The sequence below is a fragment of the Nelumbo nucifera genome, chromosome 5 (assembly GCF_055504915.1).
Source record: "Nelumbo nucifera cultivar China Antique chromosome 5, China Antique-T2T, whole genome shotgun sequence".
NCBI classification, from domain to species: Eukaryota; Viridiplantae; Streptophyta; class Magnoliopsida; order Proteales; family Nelumbonaceae; genus Nelumbo; species Nelumbo nucifera.
Genome location: NC_142653.1, coordinates 42,866,319 through 42,889,693, shown reverse-complemented (window position 1 = coordinate 42,889,693; position 23,375 = coordinate 42,866,319). Strand labels below are relative to the sequence as shown.

Here is a 23,375-nt window from a genome sequence, read left to right as displayed (position 1 = left end):
TATTTGGTTTGCTCGAAATGAAAATCCTTTCAAAATAAACAAATCTTACCTTTTTCAATTGCAAAGATTGTCAATCACTCTTTTCACCTCTCCATGGTTGCGTTTATGAATCTCAATCTCTTTTAAATCAACCAAGAGAAAGCAATTTCTCTCTTCTTATAAGTCAGACTACAGATTTTATTATGTTTACAGATGCAGGAATATTTTCAAAATCTCTATTTACCTATCGCTTCATCATTTTATCTTGAAATTTGTCTTGTATGAAAATAATTGGAGGACAAATCTCTCAAGTTAATTTTGTCATTCAATCTGAACTATTTGCTATTTTGTAGGTTTTACTGGAATTACAAAACTGGAATTTTGATGATATCTGTCTATGTTCAGATGCTCAGAAGCTTACAAGAGCCTTTACACAGCATGTGGATACTCCCTGGTCTTGCCAAGGGCTTTTGTCGAAAACCAGGATGTTACTAAGAACCTCCATAACGTTAACTTTTGTTATGTAAATAGAATGTTTAACAAATCAGCCCATGTGGTATCCCAATTAGCTAAATCTTACTCTTCATCTTCTTTTGCAAGTTCAGATTATCTAGAAGGGATACCTAGGGTTGGCGACTTTGTTTCCCTTTCTGTGTATTAATATAGGATTCACCTTTCAGAAAAAAAAAAAATTCATTCAGGCCCTCCATTAACTTTATTCCATGCAGTTTTGGAGTTAATGGTAGTAAGGGTGTCAATGGGACGGTTTTGGATTGGACCCCATCCAGTCCAAAATATTTATTAGATTGGATTGGACTTAGTCCATCCATAATAAATTTATATTGGATTGGGTTAGATTAAGTCAATATCTGGCCCATTAATATAAGATAAGAATATAGGTGTCAATGGACCAGATTTGAGTTGAAATCAATCTAAATTAAAACAAATTCGAACAAATTGGATGATCCAAACTCTAAACATTGAATTGGACCAGTCCAAAATTGTCCAAAACATTCATTGTATAGGACTGGACCTGGTCCATTTGTAATGGACTCACATTGGATTGGATCATATTGCACCAAAATCCAGTCCAATTGACACCCCTAAATGGCACAATATCTGAAAAAGTGCAATATACCCTTCTAAATCTATGCACCCGGGGTCAGCATATAACTGGAAATTTTGCGAAGCATATTGGTGACATTGAGAAAAATTATTAGATGTCCAGAAAAAAACCTACTTTAGAGGAAAGTTATTTCCCCTGAAAGGAGATTAAAAGAGGAAGTAGAACTCTGTCTGATCTGTGAAGAAACATACTAGAAAGAAAGAAGCCGCATCAATTGGGCACTTGAGGGTGATCGTTGTACATGTTTCTTCCACATAGCAGCATCGAACAATGGAAATGGCACATGGACCAGCAATGAGAATGAAATCTCAACCATTCTCACCTCCCGCTTTCAGTCTCTCTTCCAATCCAACTGGTCAGAGTCTGACTCCCTCAATCTACATATGCCCCAGCCATTACATCGAGTGTCAGATATGGATAATTAGGCTCTTATGCACATCCCAAATGATGAAGTTAAAAATTGCAGTTTTTTGTATTAGACCTTGGAAGGCACCAAGTCCAAATTGGTGTTCATGCAGCTATACTACAAAAGAATTAGAGTACTATGGAGGATCGGTCTGAGGCAGTTTAATCATCTCTAAAGCAGCAGTATGTCAGAACCACTGGCTTAGAGTGAATAAAGGTGATAGTTACGACTGCCGCCTTAGGCCTGTCAAAATGTTATATGTGTTCTTAGGCAGCGGTTCAAATCGCCGGTTTAGGTCCTACATGACCACCACCTTAGGCCTTGTTTATAGCCAACCTGGCAGTCATGCAACCGCCGGTTTAGATATATATTTCATTTTTATAATATCAAATTAATTCCAACATTCTTTTCTATACTTGAACTTTAGTTCCAACATTCATCAATTTAAAAACTGTTTAATACAAATCTCATGGCAATTAATACATAAAAAACAATTTAAATAAAAAATGCAATTTATAACAAAATTTATTAATTGAGTTATTAATTATTCTAATATCCAAAACAATTTGTTTAAATGCAATATTCGGCTGACATATAAAAGGTTTAAGGAATTTAAAAAAAAAATCAATTTCTTGAATAATATAACACATCTTCCAATACAAATCCACTTAACATAATGGTTGAACATGCAAATCATAACATATAAATTGTTAGAGAATGTAAAGTAGATGAGATATCAACAAAAAATGTATAAAAACAGGACAATGAGGGAGGCAGTCATGATAATATATCTTAAAATTTTGTAGGTAAAATTAACACCTAAACCCGTATTGACCAACCCAATATGGTAATTGTGCTGGGTTAGAATTAAAAACCATGGGTTGAAATTCAGTTAGGATTAGGGTTGAGGTTTCAACACATTGGATTGGGGTAGTCCCTGGCGATAAGCATCAATAAATTAGGAGTTATGGGATTGGATGTATGAGTTTCTAGAAATCACTGAAGCATATATCAGCAGGGTATTAAGGTCGTATAAGGGATAATGACTTCATTGGAGCATAGTTACCATCTGTTCTTGGAAGTTTATGATGGAGATGGTTCATTAAAAAAGGATGTGCACGTTCATTAGGCTACTCAAACCTCGAGGTGGAGAAAAATTCACTTGATAACTAGCCTTACCATCAAATAAGTATCATTTATATAACTAACAAATACTACCAATTTTGTACCTGTAGGTTAGTGATATTTCAAGTTGAACAAATTCTAACTGTATCTGTGCAAAGTACCTCGACCTTGCGTCTGTTCCCACTTTGTAATCTTGTCATCAGTATGACTTATTAACACTCTCACAGCATTCGACCTTGCGTCTGTTCTTTTAGTTCAAGCATGGCTAGGTAAGTTTTTTGTTTTTCTTTGTTATTTGCTAGTAGTTCTCTGCTACTAGAAGAAAACCGTGAACTATCCACTAGATTTTCCCCTTGGTTCATAGCATACCTTTGGTTTGAACCCAATGCTAAATTTATGCTCCCATGAAAGCAGTGGCTTTTCGTCGTGGAGTAGAGATTGAACCTTCGATGCTTGGTTGTAGTCTTTTATATCATCAATATTCTTAGGTTCACTGCAACCATGCCAACCATCTATGTGCATCATGCATAAACCCTGACTCACACCTTCCAAAATTAACACTCTTAGAAATCGTGTTTCTTGGAATATTTGGATAACGATAGTGTGTTTTATAAAATGTTGATGGGAGTGGGTAATGGGTACTTCCAGAATGTATTCAAATACAATTGGAGCTGGGTAGTAAGCAGTGGAGCTAACTATTGGTCTAGTGTTTACTACATTGTGTTGTTACAAGGAGGAAAGATTCAAAAAAAATGCTGGATTGGCATTTATTATTTGTAGTCAGGATTTCAGAGGCTTTTGGAGTTGCCAAGGTGCCTCAACTTTGTGCATATGCATGTCTCTGTGTCTAGATTATATAATTGCCAACTCAGTTGCAACATACTTGCAAATAGAAACATCATAATCATGTTTCAGTAAAATAGATAAAAATTGGAAAATCTATTCATGGTTGAATGGTTCTAATTTCCGAATATGTGTCTTAGGCTCAGTTTGGAACGAGTACAAACAACCAATCAACTTGGAATTTTGAGTGTTCACACTCCTAGATTTTCTCTAATTATAAGCATAAGAAATTAAATTTAATATCGGGAGACCTATTTACAAGGACGCTCCATATGAAAGGGAAACTTACTGCCTTTTCCAAACGGATAAATAATAACTCTTGAATGTGTAATGTAATAATGTTTTTTTCCAAATATTCAAAATGTCAGCATCAACATCAAAGATCAATTCCTCTGCTGCATATTTGTCCCATTTTACCTCTAACGATTTTTTCATTGATGCTTCACCTATTAAGTCTACTCCCTTTATCTTCTCTTGATAACCAACAAAGATATAAAAGAAAATATTAAAAAAGAGTAAAAGATAAGAACACAAAAAGCACCTCTAAAATCAAAGGCAGATGCATAAGAGAAATCCTTGAAGCCACAAGCTTTTAAAAAATGAGAAAAAAAATATATATAGGAAAAAAGACTCAGCTATGTTGTTCAATACTAAGACAAGAAAGGTTAAAAGCAACATACATGCAGATCCAAGTAAACAGAATTGAGTTTACAAAGTAAACTCTGTGAAATTTGGTTTCAGTGCTCAGTGGAATTTGATTCAGATTTAGTACTTGGTGGTTTATTTATGTGAATGGTGGAATTTGATAAATAATGAGAAATATTTCTATATATTGCTTGTACAGTTATAATTGAAGAGTTAATAGATAATGATAAATAAATCATCATATTTAATGCAGTAAAACGACAAATCTAAACAGAAACAAAGTATAGGGGATATGATACAGGAGAAAGCAAATATTCTTTAACAGATAAGTTTGTAGAAATTTAAAGTGGAGAAGAGACCCTCAATTACAAGTTTGTGGTGTACGTTTGTACTTATAAACTACACTTGAGTGCACAAGTAAAAAACAAAATCATAATATCTTCTTCAATTCCTTAAACATGGATGACCAATAAATCTACAAGGTTGCATACATTATTGTAGACATCCTAAAAAAAATGGTAGAATTGCTTTCCTTCCAAACCCTTCAAAAGTTGGCAAAAGGAAGAAAAGATATAGATACAAGGAAAACCAATAGAACATATACAGTAGAGGAACAATAAAGAAATAGGTCATAAATTGACTCTGTCTTCTCTCAATTTACAAACTTCACAATAAATACGTAAACCACCAAACATTTTACCGATTGTCATTCACAAATTATCTTACCTCTAACAAAAGTAGTATCTTTTAGCCAGAACTATTTATGCAACAAAGTTTATCTTCACAGTACAAGACCATGTATAACTAGTAAAATGGGCATTGGATGGATAACTTGGAATGGCAACGGGGCGGGTTCAGGGCGGGGATTACATTCCCCATCCCTGACCCCTACGGGGAATTCACCCGAATTCCCCATCTTCTCTCTTTTTATTTTAATTAAAATTTTCATGTACTACTAAAAAATTAGAAACTCTCTTGTATCCAACAGGATACAGAGAAGATATTCAGGCAGCTTAAAGGCTGACTGAACACTAAGATAGTTCCCTCAAGGCCTTAAATCTCTATAACTGAATATGTTGAAAAAGTTTGATGAAATTGACAACCATGAGATTTAATAAGCTGTAACCACTTAAAACAAAATGATTAAGATAAAACAGGTTTGGGAAAAAAAAACTGAATCAAAACTTACGGGTGTCAATGTTGGACAAGGGCGACAGCGACGGCGGCAAGGAGCGTTGCAAGAGTTGAGAGAAAGACTGAGAGTATGAGATACTAAAACTGAGAGAGAGAGAAAGAGAGAGAGAGGACCGTTGTGAGAGTTGAGGTCGGCAAGGGCGACGACGACGGCAACGATGACGAAGGTTGAAGGAAGATCTTTGAGTATCTCTTCTCTGTCCTTTGTCGAGACTCGAGTATCTCTGTCCTCTCCTCTGTCTGATGTCCGACGGGCAACGGGGCAAGTGGCGACAGTCAATGGTCGGTGAATCGGTGACGAAGACGAAGCTAGGGTTCAGTCATCTCTCTTCTCTCTATCGAAGACTCGAAATCGATTTTTAGTCGAAGGGTTTTACTAATTACTATTGAAGTGTTTTAGTGTTTTACTTTTTTATGTTTTAATCTTTTAAAAAAGTGAATAGTAAGCTAATAATTATTATAATTATATAATATATTATATTATATATATAATTTATAATTATAATATTAATCGGGGCGGGGATTGCATTCCCCATCCCCATTCCCGAACCCGATTGGGGATTCAGGGATCCCCATCCCCGACCCTGACCCTACCAAAGTACCCCCATATCCGAGCCCATTGGATCGGAGAACCCGGGTACCCATCAGGGACGAGGAAAATTGCCACCCCTATGGATAACACGAATTGGTATACTTTGAAAGATCAACAAGTGTTGCATTCCAGGAGGTTGAGCCTTTCAATTCTAGGAGAAGAAAAACAATTTTTGTTTCCATAATAAGTACCAGCTAGTGTACCCTTCAATTGCATGATAATCGTCAGCAACAATAGTAATAAAACCTCTATACCAACTCAACTTGCCAGCTATGGAAGATTTGTTCCACCATTCCATTACCTAAGGCTATTGTATTAAAGCATCAATTGGTGACTTCAACATGTAGCAAACCAATCCTAATCTTTATTGTACATAGGCAACCCATCTCAAATGACTATGGGCAAGCTTCTCTAAAAGGTATTTGTCATTCTGTTCTTAAGTCTATCTTCTCACCTATAGGCTTCTAGCAAACTAGCAATAATTCCCAATTTAACACAGTTGTACACAACATGGTACATAATTAAGCAAATAAGACAATTCAAAGCACGATCTAGTACATTATTCTAGCAAGCTATTAAAAGCTCTCATTCTGTATTATGTGATTGTTGTTTCATCCTTCTCTGCAATCTGTGTTATAAGATGTTTTCGACATATCACATTCCTTTGCATTAACAGTACGATGCTAGAAAATTCATTTCTTCAATTCTATGTCTAGTAATACTAGGGAAGCAAAAGTTAGTGTTAGAAACTGGAGAGATTTGTTGAAGCAGAAGGAGATGAAGTAATCAATGAATTGCATGAAAAGGCCAAAAGAAAGGAAGGAGAGAGAGAGAGATCAAAGAAAAAAAAAGCTTGGCATCCTAGAGATCATATCTTTACTAGGTCCTATAGATCCAAGAAAAGAGCATTCAATAGGAAATTAAGTGAAGCTACCAAAACCTTAGCATTAAAGGGAGATAAGTCATCACTAGACTCACTACTACTAGCCAAACACTTCTCATGACAGATATCCTATCAATGAGGGCTATAAAATTGCAAAACTATGAGTTATCAATGCCCTAAAACTGTCATAACTTGCCAACCATGCTTGCAATTATGGGCCATGGTGGAGGAAGAACAGGTCTTATGGTCATGATATTCATTATTGATGAAAGGGGTCATGTGGTTCTTGTTCAAACTCTCTATGTAGGAGCACAAGAGTGCTGCAAGCTTCTTTTGTTGGTGTGGATCCTCTTGTTTCACAGTTTTAGTCACCAATAAGCATTTGTTGAACCCACTGTCTTATTGGACTGTCCAACCCGAACTGGATTGGACTGATCCAATCCACTGTCTTATTGGACAATACAACCAGGATTGGATTGGACAGGTCCAATACATTGTCTTATTGGATAGTCCAACCTGAACTGGATTGGACTGATCCAGTCCATTGTCTTATTATACAGTCCAACCTGGACTGGATTAGACTGGACTAATCCATTGTCTTATTGGACTGTTCAACCCGGACTAGTCCAATCCACTGACTTATTGGAGTGTCCAATTTGTTCAATTTGGTTTTAATTCAGATTGTGTCCAACCCAAACATGGTCCATTGACCACTCCAATCTTATCTTCTATCAATAGACAGATATTGGTTCAACCCAACTCAATCCAATATAAACCATTACAAATGGACTAGGTCCAATAGAGTCCAAATTTTATAAAAAAATATTATAAGAAAAAACTACTTATGAAGCAAAAACGTCCTACCCAGATGCATGGCATATGCTCCAATATCTTGAAACAAATCATTTGCTTAGTCAAATTACATAGACACAAATATTTTGCAAATTAAATAAGTTAATTATAGAGCATTTGCCATAATGAGTTATGAGTAGTTCATTGTTCCAAAATAGTTGTAGACCTCCAAACCGTGCATTCATATTTTTTGAAATAATTGGATTCACTAAAATCAATGAATCCAAAATTCAATTCTAAAATCACTTATTTTGTGCAAATACATAGATAGGATCAAGCTAAATTATGAAAGATGAGTTGAAACCTTTTAGAGAACTGGTGCATATTGCTTAACATATAGACATTTTATCTTTTTTCACTATGGCATCTCAAACATTTTATCTAGCATTTAAAGAACCACAAACCAAATTGAACCATTTTAGTAGTTTGGACATTCAATTTATGGTTTACACATAGTCTGCTCTTTGAATTATTGAACTGCTTTATGGGCATTTTGGTTGTTCTCTTTGCATAGTTACTATTTAGTCTAATAAATTAATGGCTCTTATTCCCTTTACATTTCTTTAGCAAGTCAACGGCATGATGGCCATAAAGCATAATTTAACATGATCAAATGATAATTGATCAGACAATTTTTCCAACTGAATTGGAACGAATAAACCCCTCCCCCCTCTTTCTTTCTTTTTTTTTTTTTTTTTGATAAAACCAGAATGGGGCTACACAGAACGGGGCACATCCCCAGAAATCAAAACAAGTGATTACATTGGGAGGAATAAGAATGGAGCTGAGAGAAAGTTCGAATACTAGATTGTCCGTTTTAAAATTCTAGTTACTTAGATTATGGCATTTACAAAGTTCGAATACTAGATTGTCCGTTTTAAAATTCTAGTAATAAATTGGCATTGGGCCTAAGTACAGGATATCTATCAGTAATTTTTCCTTTAGAAAAAGTACAAATATAAATATATACAAAATATAAAATTTTATACTTTTTTTTCTGAAATAAAGGTTTTATACTCAAAATTTATTTGTACTCCTTCCAAACTGAGCAAACGAGTTCGGATGGGCTCCCACTTAACGCGCCCGACAGGCACATCCGCCCGTGCAATTGTAACATCTCCTAGGAGATGTTCTAAATACACGAGGGATGTGCCTATTGGGCACGGGTGGGGCGCCCGTTCGATAAGGCTCGAGCCTTGGAGCTTATCCAATGCACTGGATTTCTTCTGGATCCCTGAACCTAATTATATCTACGCCCAACACGCGTATCGTCAACTGTTCGCAACTGACACCAAATTCTTGAGGTAATTGGATCGGACGGTTTAGATCTTGCGCAAATTCCTTTTATACACACTTATTTATCAATTCGAAATTCCGTTAATGCAGGTATATGTGCCACTTGGATCACCACGAGATATAGCACTTTCCGAATTTGGCGGGAATCTTAAAAGTTCTCTCTTTCTCTCTCCCTTGAGTCTCTTTCCTCTTCCTGCGCCCTAGCTACACATCCCCCTTCCAGACCAGTTTTCGATTTTTACTCCATTTTTTCTCACTTATTGATCGAATTACAGATCCTTAGGGTTTAATGAGCAATCGATTTGCAACATTCCTAGTGAACTAAAGCCAGAAGGGTAAGATGAAGTCACCCAAAGTCTCTTCAGATGAGGAATTCAACCAAACCCCATTCATTCCACCGCAGACAAGGCGGAAGGGGATAGGAACCAGGACATGGCTTGTGATCTCGGAGTTTGGGCAATCTCACGTTGAGGAGGTTGGCAAGCATGTTATCATGAAGAGGACGGGGCTCCCGGCTCGCGATCTTAGGGTTCTTGATCCGATGCTTTCCTATCCTTCCTCGATTCTTGGAAGGGAGAGGGCGATTGTCATCAATCTGGAACACATCAAAGCAATAATCACAGCGACAGAGGTTTTCGTGCTTAATTCTAAGGATCCAATTGTCGTTCCCTTCATTCAGGATCTTCAGAAACGTGTTTCATATTTTCATGGGGCGCCTAAACATGTAAAGCTAGCAACATGTTTGTGCACTATCAACTCATGATACTGAAAACTTGTATTGTTTTATATATAATTGAGTTAACTTTGGATGACTGCCAATCAAGAAGATTATTTTTCTTTTATTATTTCTTTTTCTTCGAGAGTATCTCCTCCCATTTTGACTCAACCATGGAATCCTTAGTTTGTGTCATGGTGCTGCAGAGAGATCCCTCTATTCTTTTTCGATGACCTTTCCCAACAATTTTTTTTTTTCAAGTTTCACACTTTGCATTATCTCCTGGATTCAGTGAACATCAAAGTTCCAATTATTCATACTCAATCATCTGTAAAATTTTCCTCCATACCAAGTTAAATCAATAGTGAACTGATCAGATATTATTTTATATATGGTTAGAGGAGCATAGCAGAAGGATGAGATGGGTACTTTGGTCTTTCATACTGCATCCTCCGGAAGTTAATCATTCCTCTAACTACATCTTTGACACGTAGATGGTGATTTGTTTTTTCTTTTTCTTCTGAAGAAGGAAATTGGATCATTTTTTATTTTAATGAAAAATGAATGTGCTTGAGAGGATGTACAGAGGGAGACAAAATATAATATTGCAACCCTGTACAAAGAACTAGGCAGGTATAGAATTATAACTGCACAGAAATACCCTTCTAATGCCCTATCTAGATAACTTGTTAGCTACAGTGTTGTGCTCTTTAGGAATCAAGCATACTTGTTTAGGAATAAGATGAGATTGTCTCTAATCTCAATATTGTAATGGGCCAATCCTCAAGGGCCAGAAGCATAATTTTGGCCAACCTGATACTTTGATAGCATTAGCTGCTTCACCAAGAACAGTGAAAGAGGAAGAATGCATTCTTTTAACAATCTTTGGTTCATAAGAAGGGAAACCTTCTCATCCTTGGAACCTTTTTTAACCCCACTTGGCTACTGACAGCTCAAATAGTAGAATCATTATGCCTTCCTTTAGGGGGTAGGGATCTGCTACCAACAGAACACTCCAACACTGTCCCAACTGGCCACTGCGACCACACATTGGGAACATCTCACTTGTCATTCATGGGGAGATGTTCCCAGTGTGTGAATGTAATGACTTGTTGGGACAGTGTTAGTAGCAGATATGAACTCTCTTTTAGGACCACCTCTATTCTGGTTGACCCAGGTATACCATGTGAGCTGCCATCAGAATTTAGCATTATCTGCTCTAGGGACACGGGATAGGAGTGGATGGGGAAAAGTTATGAGATTATTTAAGGATCGCAGCAAGTTACATGGTGCATTAAGAAGAGTCCCTGCATATAGAAAAGTTTCTTCTGTATCATTTTCTTTGTTATTGGTGCATGTGGAGGAACCACTCAAATAATATTCAGGTTTATTGCCAGAACTACCTTGAGAAAAAGGGGGCTGTTTCAGTGGTATAGAATTTGGTTTGACCTAGTTGTTTTGGGAATTTTGATATTAATCCACAAATTAGGGCCTCATATTAGGGAAACCCTATCAATATGGTCATGTTTAAACATTAACAAATGTTTGTATTTAAAGAATAACTCAAACCTACCTTTACCTATCAAACTTGTTTGTTCTACTTCATTGTGCCCATGTTTAATACATTCTAGAAGCACTGGTATAATATATGTGGGTTGTTAAATAGCTTGTGGACGAGCAATTTTGAGCAATAACTTTAACTCCATGGAGTCAATTAGCAAGTAAATCTTCATTCTAAAACAATTTCTTTTCAGTGGAGTATAGAATCTCACAAGTAAGAAAGCATCTTTCTCATTGAAGTAAAACATTTCATAGGTCTATAATATATATTTATTGGATTTGCTTTGTTTGTTCAAAGGTGACAGAGAGCAGTGATACTGATCTGGAGGTTGCAGCCACAGCATCATCTGACACACCATTATTTCATGTTCACAGTGTATTAATAAAGCCATCCAGCCAGAATATTTCTGAGCAACTTCATGATTCACTTGGCATCTCTGTGCCTCATTCTGAAATGAAAGACAGCAGTCCAAAGTCCACAACAGATGCACCAGTAGGTGCTGGTACCAAGGTGTTACCATTTGAGTTCATAGCACTTGAAGCTTGCCTTGAATCTGCTTGTAGGTGCCTTGATTCTGAGGTATTTATTTTACCATTTAACTGCTCTTGATCACACTATCAATAATAAATCTTTTATCATTTAATCTGAGGCAACAACTAGCCAGTATTTCTTGTGCATATCTCTTTGCTCGTATGTATATATTCCTTTCTATTTGGAAAGATATTTAAAACGTGCATTTTAATTCATTCAATGCTAGGTCACATGCACATTTTTGGAGACTCTAAGACATGTTGGACTGTAGTAATAAGGGAGAAATGAAACATGTTGACTTAATCTTCCATATTAGGTTTAGAAAGATGACAGGAACTCTACAAAATTTCAAATCAAGCCTCTACGAAAGAGATTTCCAATCTGGCTTATTTCTCATTAAAAATGATTGCAAATCTTTTACTGCAAAAGATTAAATATCTTACCTAGCTTTGAAGGATTTGCTCAACTAATAAATAACTACTACTGCCAATCTTGTTTATTCCTTGATCTCTGGACCAGGGAACATCTATTTTAGCATTTAGTCAAGGAATTCAAGGTATTAGACTGATGAGTAATCAGCTATATTATTGAAACCATATAAGCCCCTAGCATCTTCATCAATACAATAACAGTACATAGTTCAAGGGGGAATCTGCAGGGTACTCCGTTACCTATGATAGTCTTAGCTATAGGGGGTCTTAGGAGGGGTAGACTGAACATGAATCTAACCTTTGGCATTTTTTTTTTTCAAAAAGTGACTGCTCTAAGACTTGAACCAACATTATACAAAAGGCAAAATATGGCTACGAACAAGATGAAGCAAGGTGACTAACCACTATTAATTTTTCTCCAAACATCAGAGAGATCCAAAAACAATGAAAAAGAGACATGGCCTGCATTTTCCTCACAGGAAATAATGCATCCATTATCCTATATGACATACAACCAGATACACCTTGTTATTTCCCCACTAATCCAAACTAGTGGAGTGAAGGCACCTGAAATTTAGTAGACATCCCAAGTCCTATCACAGGCGAGGTTCAAAGTATAAATACTCTTAGCATATTGAGAGTTTATTTATGTCAATACTCTTTTTTTTTTGGTTTGGTAAAAATTTTGAAGCTGAAATGAGGAGTGTGAAAGGCTGGTTTGTGGCGATTGTGGAAATGCTTGATGATAGCAGAAGACAGTTGTTGTATGTACCGGTAGGAAGAAAGAGAACAGGGTGGAGATTGTTTGCAGACTTACTACAGGAATTCCTGTTCATTCTGGAAGAAGGAAAAATTCCAAAAAACCTGCAATGGCCCAGTGGCCTCTGACGAGCAAAGTTACAGAGAACAATTGAAGGAGGAAAAATCAAAGAAAGGAATCCCACAAGCTATCGTCTGTAACACTACTAGAAGTCAGAGGATGTTCTTGGAAGTGGAGAATGGAGCCTGGGAGAAGAATTTGATCTTAACATCGGTCAAAAGAATTACTGATTGGGGAAGGATCTTGGAAGCGATTATGGAGAGATTTAGATTAAAGGGCCCTGTGAATATCAAGTCCTTCGATAATTCAAAGGTTGTGTTATTTGGAGTTGACGAAGACGTTGTGATTTCCACTACTGAAATGGTGGACTCTCCATATGGCTTGGTAAAGGCAGAGGTCTGGCATATGTCCTGTAATCAGAACCCTATCACTGTAGAAAATCTTGCGATTCAGCTTGTGGGTCTCCCCTTCAATCTTTGGAATGTGGAAACACTTGAAGGATTGATACGGATTTTGGGTGGAGCATTGACTGCTTATAATCTTCAAGATCTACACACTGCAAGACTCAGAATTGTGGGATTGAAGCCTGAAGATGTCCCTGGATACATAAGTCTTCTCGCAGATGGTCTCTAGTTGAAGGTCTGGGTTTTGTTGGAAATTGAAACGTCACTTTGGACGAAATTTTCTAAGGTAGGAAGACAATGATTTTCAGGAGGGATGGGTTACACGTGGAGGGGATAGAACAGACAAAAGTTTAAAGGCTATTGGTCGAAGTTCGAAGGAATTTGTAGAGACTGCACGCGGGTCTGACGAAAAGGAAATGTGCCTTGTAAAGTTTGTAATTCAAATGTAATTGAATTAGGTGAGTCTCACACGATTCGAAGGACACGTGGCGCGTCCTCCGAATGCGCGAACTGTGCCCTGACAAATCGTGTTTGGACTGAAGACGAAGTCGAATTAGGTGCAAAATTAAGGATGGCAATTTTCCCCATTTTGCCGTGGGGATCTGCCCCGAATGGGGTAAAGATGGGGATTATTTTTCTCCATGGGGATGGGGAAATTTTCATCCCTGTTAGCGGGGCAGGGAGTGCTTCATCCTTGTTAGCGGGAACGGGGCGGGGACGGGAAAGGCACTCCCTGCCCCGCAGGGACCTCAATCCCTATTTTGTGGGATCTCCACTAATATATATGTATATATGTATACATACGTTATATATGTAAATATGTAAGTATACATCTATATATTAATATTTTTAAAAAGATGGTTGAATATGTTTGAATATTTTCTAATACGATTGTAAATGTTAATTATTTTATTTTTATTTTTTAAATAAAATGAAAACAAAAACAAAATGATTAGCATTATAAAGAATCACGGGGAATGGGGATCCTCGTGGGAATGGGGATGGGGATAACCTTGTTCTCGTTAGTAAGGACGGGGATGGGGATTTTTGCAGGCTCCCCGTCCCTGCCCCGCACCGTTGCCATTCCTATGCAAAATCTTATGATGAGGCTATCATGGGCAGTGCCATGTCACATAAAGCTTTGGGACCACCGACCACAAACTTAAGGGCCTGTTCGTTTCTCTGAAGTCTGACATCTGAAAGTGTAATAATTACACTAAGAGGTATATTGGTATTGGTGAACTTTTCATTCTTCTGAACTCTGAATGCAAAGAATGTTGTTCTGAATTCTGAAAGCTATCAAATATCCATTTTGACCCCATATATGATAGTTTTTGTTTGTCTTTTTTAGAGTATCATTGGAAAACAAAAAGTTGTATGATTATACTTTAAAAGACAAGAGATAAGAGAAAACGAATAATCAATTTTATTTTAAAGTTAAAAGATTCTTCTTAAGAGATAAGAGTTAAGAGAAAACAAACATGTCCTTAAAATCTATTGAGAGGTGGCTCGAATCAATTTAAATTAAAAAAATGGGATCGGATGAAAAGTGTCACCAGGTTAAGAAAAGCAGGTCATGTGATTATTAAGGATAAAGGCGTTTGAACTAGGGGTGTCAACGGTATTCAAAAATTCGAATTCGAATTCAACACCAAAATTAATAATCGAATTCGAATAATTCGAATAGCGTGAACGGTCGAATTCGAATATACATCTTGTATCGGTTAAATTATCGAATCGAATAAATTATCTAATCGAATTCGAATATAAGTTGATTCGATTCGATAATTATCCGAATTCGATTATTATAATATAAATATAATATATTATTTATAAGTATCACCGCTTTTTATAAAAGAAACATGAATATCTTCGAAACTTGGCCAAACCGCCCAAGTGTCTATAACTTTTTTATATCATATAAAAAGAGAAATATTACTTCTGCCCATACAACCTACCCCATCTCATCTCCGCCCTTTAGTACTTATTCTTTCTAATCTCTGACCTCTAACCAGTTTCGAACTTTTCCATTTCCCTCCCTTCTACCTTCTTCCCCTCGCGTCTGGGTTTACTAACGCCATGAATTGAAGAAGCAACAGCCTGTAGAAGTCTCTCTTCTCTCTCTCCCCTCCCTCATCTCTTGCTTTCTCTACGTTATCGAAAACTTTTTATTTATTCTAGATTTTATTAGTTTTTTGTTTTTTGTTTTTATTTTTCTCCTTATTCTTCGTCTGTCGTCATCATTTATAGAAACAGGTTTGTCTCCATAGATCGTTAAAAATGAAATATGATATTTTCTTCTTTGTCTCTCCTCTCCCTCATCTCTCTTGCTTTCTCTACGTTACCGAAGGCTTATTATTTATTATAGATTTTATTAGCTTTTTGTTTTATTGTTATTTTTCCCCTTGTTCTTCGTCTGTCTTCATCTTTATAGAATCAGGTTTCTCTCCATAGATTGTTAAAAATGAAATAATATATTTTCTCCTTTCTCTCTAGTTCATTCAAAGGGAATGAGAGTGTTCGATTGTTATGTTTCAAGAATTAGGTTTAATCCATCGAATTCGAATTAACCAAATATTCAATTATCTAAGTCAAATTCGAATTCAGTTTTTACTTTTGATTATCCGTCGAATATCTAACCGAATTCGAATATAACATGATCCGATTCGAATTCGCTCCGTTTACACGCCTATTTGAGCGGCTCGACAGGAGACGTGTTACTTTTATCTGTCATCATCTTCCTCCGTCCAGGGGCTCGCGTCTCGTCCAAGTGAAGCCCCAGATGGAGCTGAAGCTCACAACGTTGAACTAGTTAAGGGAAGAAAGAAAAATTAGAGGAGGAAGAAATATAATAGAGTCTACAAGAAAATGGTGTTAGATCTTAATAGTCCAAAGTTTAAAAGAAATGTGATGCTGATTAGAAGTGCTTCGAGTGAAAGCAGAAAGAGTAAGGGAGAAAGGTGGAACTGGGTGATCTCCAAGTATGATAAGAGCGGTAAGAATAGTTTTATTGGTCAAACAGGCGTGAATCTTGTAAGTTTCCCAACTTCTTCAGCGAATGAAGAGTCTGGTTTCTGCCCTCTGGGTGGTAGAGTTTGCCAAGATATTTTGTTACTCTATTGAGCTCGAGGTTTCAAATGTGAACAAGCATGAACTTTGGAAAGCCTGTTGTATTGACTTCGGAAGTGGACTTCTCTACGGGTTTACAGAGGCTAGAAGGGGGGAAGGAGGAGGTTGGGAAAGGTCGTGTTTCTGCTGGTGATGAACATGAGAGAAAAGATGAGAATAAGGGGAAAGCGGAAAGGGGAAACAGGTGATGGTGAAGGCATCAGGACTCTGGTTTTCACCTCGAGGAGGTGACGACAAGAAGGCTAGGTGTTGATTTGGGCCGAAGGAGCAAGCCTGATGAAAAGGAAGAGAACCAGATAAGCGAGGTATCACATAGTTTGAAAAATCATAATGTAATGCATGTGACAAATATATTCTCGAGGCGTAGGACCTATGGATAACTACAAATGGGTTTATATGAGGAAAAGATTAAGAGGCAACGGGATATCTGGCACAGACAATAGGGGACAATGATGCAGAGCCAGCCAGTGGCCTCCCATTCAGGGAAGGAGCAACAGAACAATCTGAGTGATGTTGACTCTTTCTGGTAAGAGCGAGACAATGCAAAATAATGACGACGCTAACACCAAGACAGGGTGTGGGACACTATAATTTGGTGGATAGAGAGGTCACGATTGGAAAGAGTCTGGGTTTGTTTTTCTGGGGTGGTGAGGAGTTTGCTGGAAGGGCCTTTGAGGAGGTTGAAAGAAGGAAAAGGGAAGATAAGGTGAACAAAAACACTCATCGGGAAGGTGACAAGCGTTGGGATGAAAAGGATGATTTCGTGGAGGAAGATTGAGGTCTTGGTCATGGAGCAAGGAGGGATTAAGTTTCTGTTCAAGGGTGGGGTTGGATGTATTTGCTCTCATAGGGATGTGTTTGGGTTGTTTCCTTGGCCTTTGCTTAAGATTCTCTCAAAAGAATTCACATCTCCGCCCCACAAGGGTTCGCCTCACAACGCCCCACAGAACATCCCTGCCATGTATTGGGAACATCTCCCGATGATGACATCATCGGTTCCGGTACTATCGTCGGGAGATGTTCCCAATACACGGTGGGGATGTGCTGTGGGGTGGCCCCTTGTGGGGTGGAGATTTGAACTCTTTTGAGAGAATCTTAAAGTTGTTATGGGCCCGGGCGTAGGATCTCGTCACGGGTCGGTCCACGGGGAGAACCTCTAGTTTCCCCTTGCCCCTCCCTTTGCATGCTGACCCTATCGTAGTGACCTAAGGGGTGATTTGTCCAAGAGACCACCCTAACTCTCTTTTACCCTTCTCTTTGACTGAAATTTTGGATGCCTTTATTCAATAATAGTGTCTCCTTAAATAGGAGATTACAAGAGTCCTGCTCTTAGGGAGACTCCTTGATGAATAGGGAGACCTCCAACTCTATCTTGATAAGATAAGACTGATAAGATAAGATGTCTCTCTTAATCCTAATCTAATAAGATAAGATAATCTCTCTTAATCCTAATCTAATAAGATAAGATAATCTCTCTTAATCCTAATCTAATAAGATAAGATAAGATAATCTAATCTACTAACTTAATAAGATAAGAATAACGAGATAGTCTAATCTAATATGCTGAATGGATAAGACTGTTGCTGCCGAATTGGGTAGGATGAGAACACCGGATCATTGCTGCTGTTGCTCCCAATACGCGTCCACATCAAAAGTTTTGTTAGTTGCTTGGTTTTATTGGGTTTTAGTATGGGACTCTTGAGATTTTTGTTGGGTTCTTTGGGTTTGCTTCCTCTTTGGTTGATGTCTTATCACCTTCCTATTGTATTCTATTTTCTTTTTTCTATTGAATTTTTATTGTTATTCTTCAAAAAAGATAATTTGAAAGAAGACATGTTAAATAAGTTATTAATATTTAAAACAATTAAAGTGATCCTAAAAACTGATACATATCATAAAATACGCCACAATACATATTGATACTTTGAACCAGTGATTTAAAAGGCGCGCCTAGGTGCACAGGCAAGGCGCATTTTGGGCTATGTGCCTTGCCCAGGTCCTAGGCGCACCTCTTTCAAAAGGTGCGCGCCTGGTGCACCTTGCGCCTCATCCCAGGCATGCGCCTTTTTAAAATTTTGCGCGTTTTGCTTTTCTTTGAGTTTAACGGCTGGGTCAGGGGCTCCGCCCTTGGACCCCTGACCACGCCCCTCAAGGCAAGCCCAGACAAGTCTATGTTAGGGTCTGAAATTCATATTTTTCACATAAAAAATAATGATTTTACAACTTTCATTGCCTTTTAAGAAGATATTTTATTGCAATGAATGAATGAACAACATAAACAAATAGGGGGTTCTCTCCGCTCCGGTTCGCTCCCTTTGCTCGCTCACCGAAGCGAGCAATGTTTGAAAATGCTTTAGAATAAGTATTTTTTTTTATGTGAGAATAAGCATTTTTTATGTGAGAAATAAGAATTTCAGACCCTAACTTAGACTTTTTCAGGCTTGCCTCGAGGGGCGTGGTACAAAGGCGACTCAGAATCAAGAATGCAATATGTTTTACCATACATTAGCTACTTGAAACAATGCAATTAAGGAGAAAAAGTGATTGTGGGTTTTACATGCTTGAAAATGTTTTATATGTTTGCTTTTATTTTTAAATTTTCATTTGAATACACTTTATATGTTATGTTTATGTATTTTAATTTTAGATAATAGGTTTTTTAAATAATTTATTTTAAAATTTAAGTTTATATTTTTATTAACATTATGTTTAGTATTTTTAAATTTTTTTGCATTTTTTTTTAATTTTTGGCATTTTTTTTTGGAATTTTCTGACTTTTTTTTTTATTTTTTAGCTTTTTTTTTATTTTTTTGTAATTTTGCTTCTTTCTTAAAAAGGTGCGCGCCTCGCCTTGCGTCTCAGGCGCAAATTGGCCCTTGCGCTTTTTTTGCGCCTTGCGCTTTTAAAACACTGCTTTGAACCTTGATCATAAAGATTTCTGATGAAAGATATGGCCATTGTTTCCAATGTCAGCAAAGTTTCTCTGAATTCTCACCCTTTCACTTGGGGCAACATGAAACAGTCCTAGAATCCATTGCCATTAGTTCAATGATGTATTGAGAATATTATGAAAACCATTGTCAGGTTTAACCACTAATACTCAAAATTTCCAACTGTCAACCAAGCTTTCTGAAATTTCAGTGAGTTATTGGAAATTCCTTGTTGATGAAATCAATGATAAGTTTAACAATCAAATGTTTTCAGTAACCTTCGGTGCTGCTGGTGTGGCCCATGCTACAGCTTCTGCCATCGATATTTATTTTGAAATATCCCAACAATTCTTTCCTTCCATACATGGTATACAGTTGCGTTGAATGAAACCTTCTGATCTGAGCCTTAATCAAGGAACTTATATCAGCTTTTGGAGCATAGGCAATATTATATTCCCATTAGTTATTGCAAGATATCCATTTTATGTCTTTCTTTATTTATGTTAAATGTTTATATATTTCTGATTATGAAAAGGCTACCCAGTTTTACTAATTTCTTTATAGTTTTTCTAATTTTTCTCAGCAAATATTAGAAAATTCTTATCAAATTGTATGTGAACATTCATATCAGACTTCCACATTGGAGCAAGAGGCATATCCAGCTTTTGATGAATTAACATCTAAAATCAGCACTCTTAATCTTGAACGTGTGAGACAACTAAAAAGTCGTCTAGTTGCAATATCTGGCCGTGTGCAGAAGGTATATGAGAGTATGTTGTTCAATAGATTGTTATTGTTGTTGTTGCTGTTGTTACTATTGCATATTTGAGTAATTTATATTTCATTTTCTTAGATCTTTTCATTTTTTGAATTTGAAGGACTGATTTTGTTCTGTTTATTGGGTTTATTTAATGGAATTGTAATTACTGTAGGAATGTTTACTTCATACCTAGAGCAATTTTGTTTAGGAATATCAAGTCGTAGTTTAATTATAATAGAAATGTTTATTCATTTTCAGCATCTACAAACTTATGCATTCCATTTCTGCACTTAGTAAATCTTCCTCTAAAAGGGGGAAGAAAAGAACAAATTTTCATATTTAGGAAAGAGTAATTGCAAGACAGAATGGATAACTTATTCACTATTGATCTTCCTGAGGAGAATAGAGCTCTAGATAGTTGAATTTCTATGATATATCAAAAACATTTTATGAGAAAGCTTCTTTGGGGTTGTGTGGTTTATGTGGACAAATTACTTTCAATACCTTTTTGAGCCTGCCTTTTACCTTTTAGTTCCAATGGATGTTATTGTTTTTCCTCCAATATCTATAGATTAATATTTAGGATGAAATACTATATGTTTCCATGCTATCATATGCATGTTTAATCATGTTGAATATATGTTATTGGCCTTCCAGCGTCTAGAATATTTATTGTTCAACTTTGCATGTATCTTACTTGTTGATTTGTAGTCCGTAGTATAGATAGATAAAGTATCCATTTCTGCATCACCTGATGATTATTTCTAGTCATGTAAAAACACAAAAAAGTGCATGTTTTAAATATTTCTTTGGCCTTCCAACTTTCCATACTTCATCTTATATTTGCTGGTATATCCATGTTTTCATATGTATGATATGAAAAAAAGTTGATACTCTTGACACTGAAACTGTAATCCTTGTCAGTGAGAAACTAGTGATAGAAACATATAAAAGCTACTTGTTCGAGGATTCCTTAGAGTTTAAAAACAATACCATGTTAGGGAGATCCACTGCCATGGTTATTATCATAATTCCCATATTCAGTCTCCAAAGAAGGTGCACAATCTTATTGAGACATGTTAATGCATTTACCTGTGAATTCTCAATAGGAAATTTGTCTTTAGAAAAACATTTGAAAATTATTTAATTAAATAAGGCTATGGTTAGTACCAATCTTTTTCTTTTTTACTTGAGAACTCAGTTCCCTTTTGTGGTATGCCTTAAATTTAGAAAAAAGCAAAATGTATACGAAAAGCATACAAGCATTACTGGCCAAGAAGAAGCAAAGAAAGAAGGTCTGCATGGTAGAAAAAAATAAAAAAATAAAGGAATACATGGTGGGGATAGTGTCAATTAGGGCTGTTCACGGGTCGGGTTGGGTCGGTTTACAGGGGTTTTCCCAACCGACCCGACCTGGTCGGGTTACATGAGGTGGAAACCGAAACCGACCCACTGATAGGCAAAACCGACCTGGTTGGTTTGAGTCGGGTTGGGTCAGTTTGGGTCGGTTTCGGTTTTGCTCCTGTACAAAAATGATAGAGAAGCCTAGAACTAGAAGGACACCTAATTCTAATTGTAATTGCCTAATGGGTTGCCTATTTGGTGTAAAAGACTAGAAATTAGGATAGATACAATTTAGTTAAGTAAGAACTAGAAGATAGGGCTGTTCTAGTTCTAGTAGAAGACTAGTTAAGTAGGAAACTAGGAACTACTGAACTAGAAAACTAATTGGTTTGGTTTGGTTCGGGTCGGTTTCGGTTTTCACATAAGAAAACCGAAACTGACCCGATATATCGGTTTATGATTTTGCCCAACCCGAAACCGACCGGTGCTGATAAAAACCCGGCCAACTCAGGTTGGGTCGGTTCGGGTTGGTCGGGTTGGGCCTTCTTATGAACAGCCCTAGTGTCAATCATTTATGTGTTTATATAAATACATTAGTCATGTTAGAAGTGGTATATTGTACTGTGGTAGGCAGCACGACAGATTTGTCCTCCTACTTCTAGATAACTAAAGAGGGGAGACTCCTCCCCTCTTGCGGGAGCTTGGTGAAGGAAGAAAGGACCATTTGGTTAGGTGGGATTTAGTGTGTAGGTTTGGGTATAGGAAGAAAAATATGGCTTTGCTAGGTAAGTGGTTGTGGAGGTGGCCTCTTGAGAGGGAGAGGCTTTAGCATAAGGTTGTAGGAAGTATCCGTGGTTGTGCAGATAATGGTTGGGATGCTGGTGTATCTTGGTGGTCCACCTTGAACTCTCCATGGAAGGCTATAAATGAGGTTCTCCCCCACTTTTTGAGCCTCGTCGGGTATTACATTTGCTCTAGTGATAATTTTTTTTTTTTTTTTTTCTAGGAAGACATCCTGATTGGTAACTTTGCCCTAAAGGACCAATTTCCTTTGTATTCTATTTCTCTCTTTAAAAATGAACGCATTCAAAGCTTTGTGTCCCTTTCTCATTCTTGGGGTTTTAATTGGAACTTGGGTTTTAGGAGAGACTTGAGGGTTTCAGAGATTGGTTGTGTGGCCTTGCTTCTCAAGACTCTTGAACCTATTTGCTTGGACCCCTCTAAACCTGATGTGCATTGTTTAGACCCCCAACTCTTTGGGTTCTTTCTCTTGTGCCTCATTTTTCTCTTCCTTGTGTTCTGTTTCTAACCCCTAGTTATCTTTTTGTAAGGAAATTTGGTCTAGACCAATTCCTCCTTGATTCCATTCAAGAGTGAAGAAGAGAAGAGAAGAAGATAAGAAGAAGAAGAAGGAAGAGAAGAGAAGAGAAGATGGAGATCGAATTATTTATTTTGGCGGCGCTAGACTTTTCATTTAAATATTAGGGCGACAAAAAAAGAGATAAAAAATAAAAGAAAAGACATAAGTGCCCTTGCGGCACATAACTAAGATTACATCACTCCCCCTCAAGTTGGGGCGTAGATATCAATCACCCCAACTTGTCACAAAGATTATAGTATCACATGGAGTTTAATCCTTTGGTAAGGATGTCTGCAAGTTGTCCCTCAAAGCTGATGTAGGGAGTGCAAACTTATCCTTTTTCCAATTTTTCCCTGATTAAGTGTTTGTCAACCTCTATATGTTTAGTTCTATCATGGAGATAGGATTGGCTGCAATGTTGATGGCTGCCTTATTGTCACAGTAGAGTG

At 37.0% G+C, this 23,375-nt stretch overlaps 1 protein-coding gene across 1 annotated transcript in view; it reads left to right on the top strand.

Annotated features, from left to right (window-relative positions):
- Positions 1 to 9,063: 9,063 nt before the first annotated feature.
- The window catches only part of LOC104587037 (magnesium transporter MRS2-F-like), a 46,376-nt gene continuing 32,064 nt past the window's right edge, over positions 9,064 to 23,375 (top strand). Inside the window, exons 1-3 of the mRNA XM_010244469.2 lie at positions 9,064 to 9,665; positions 11,515 to 11,796; positions 20,094 to 20,222. Coding sequence (XP_010242771.1) covers positions 9,282 to 9,665; positions 11,515 to 11,796; positions 20,094 to 20,222 — 795 coding nt within the window. The 5' untranslated portion in view covers positions 9,064 to 9,281. The remainder of the gene's footprint in view (positions 9,666 to 11,514; positions 11,797 to 20,093; positions 20,223 to 23,375) is intronic.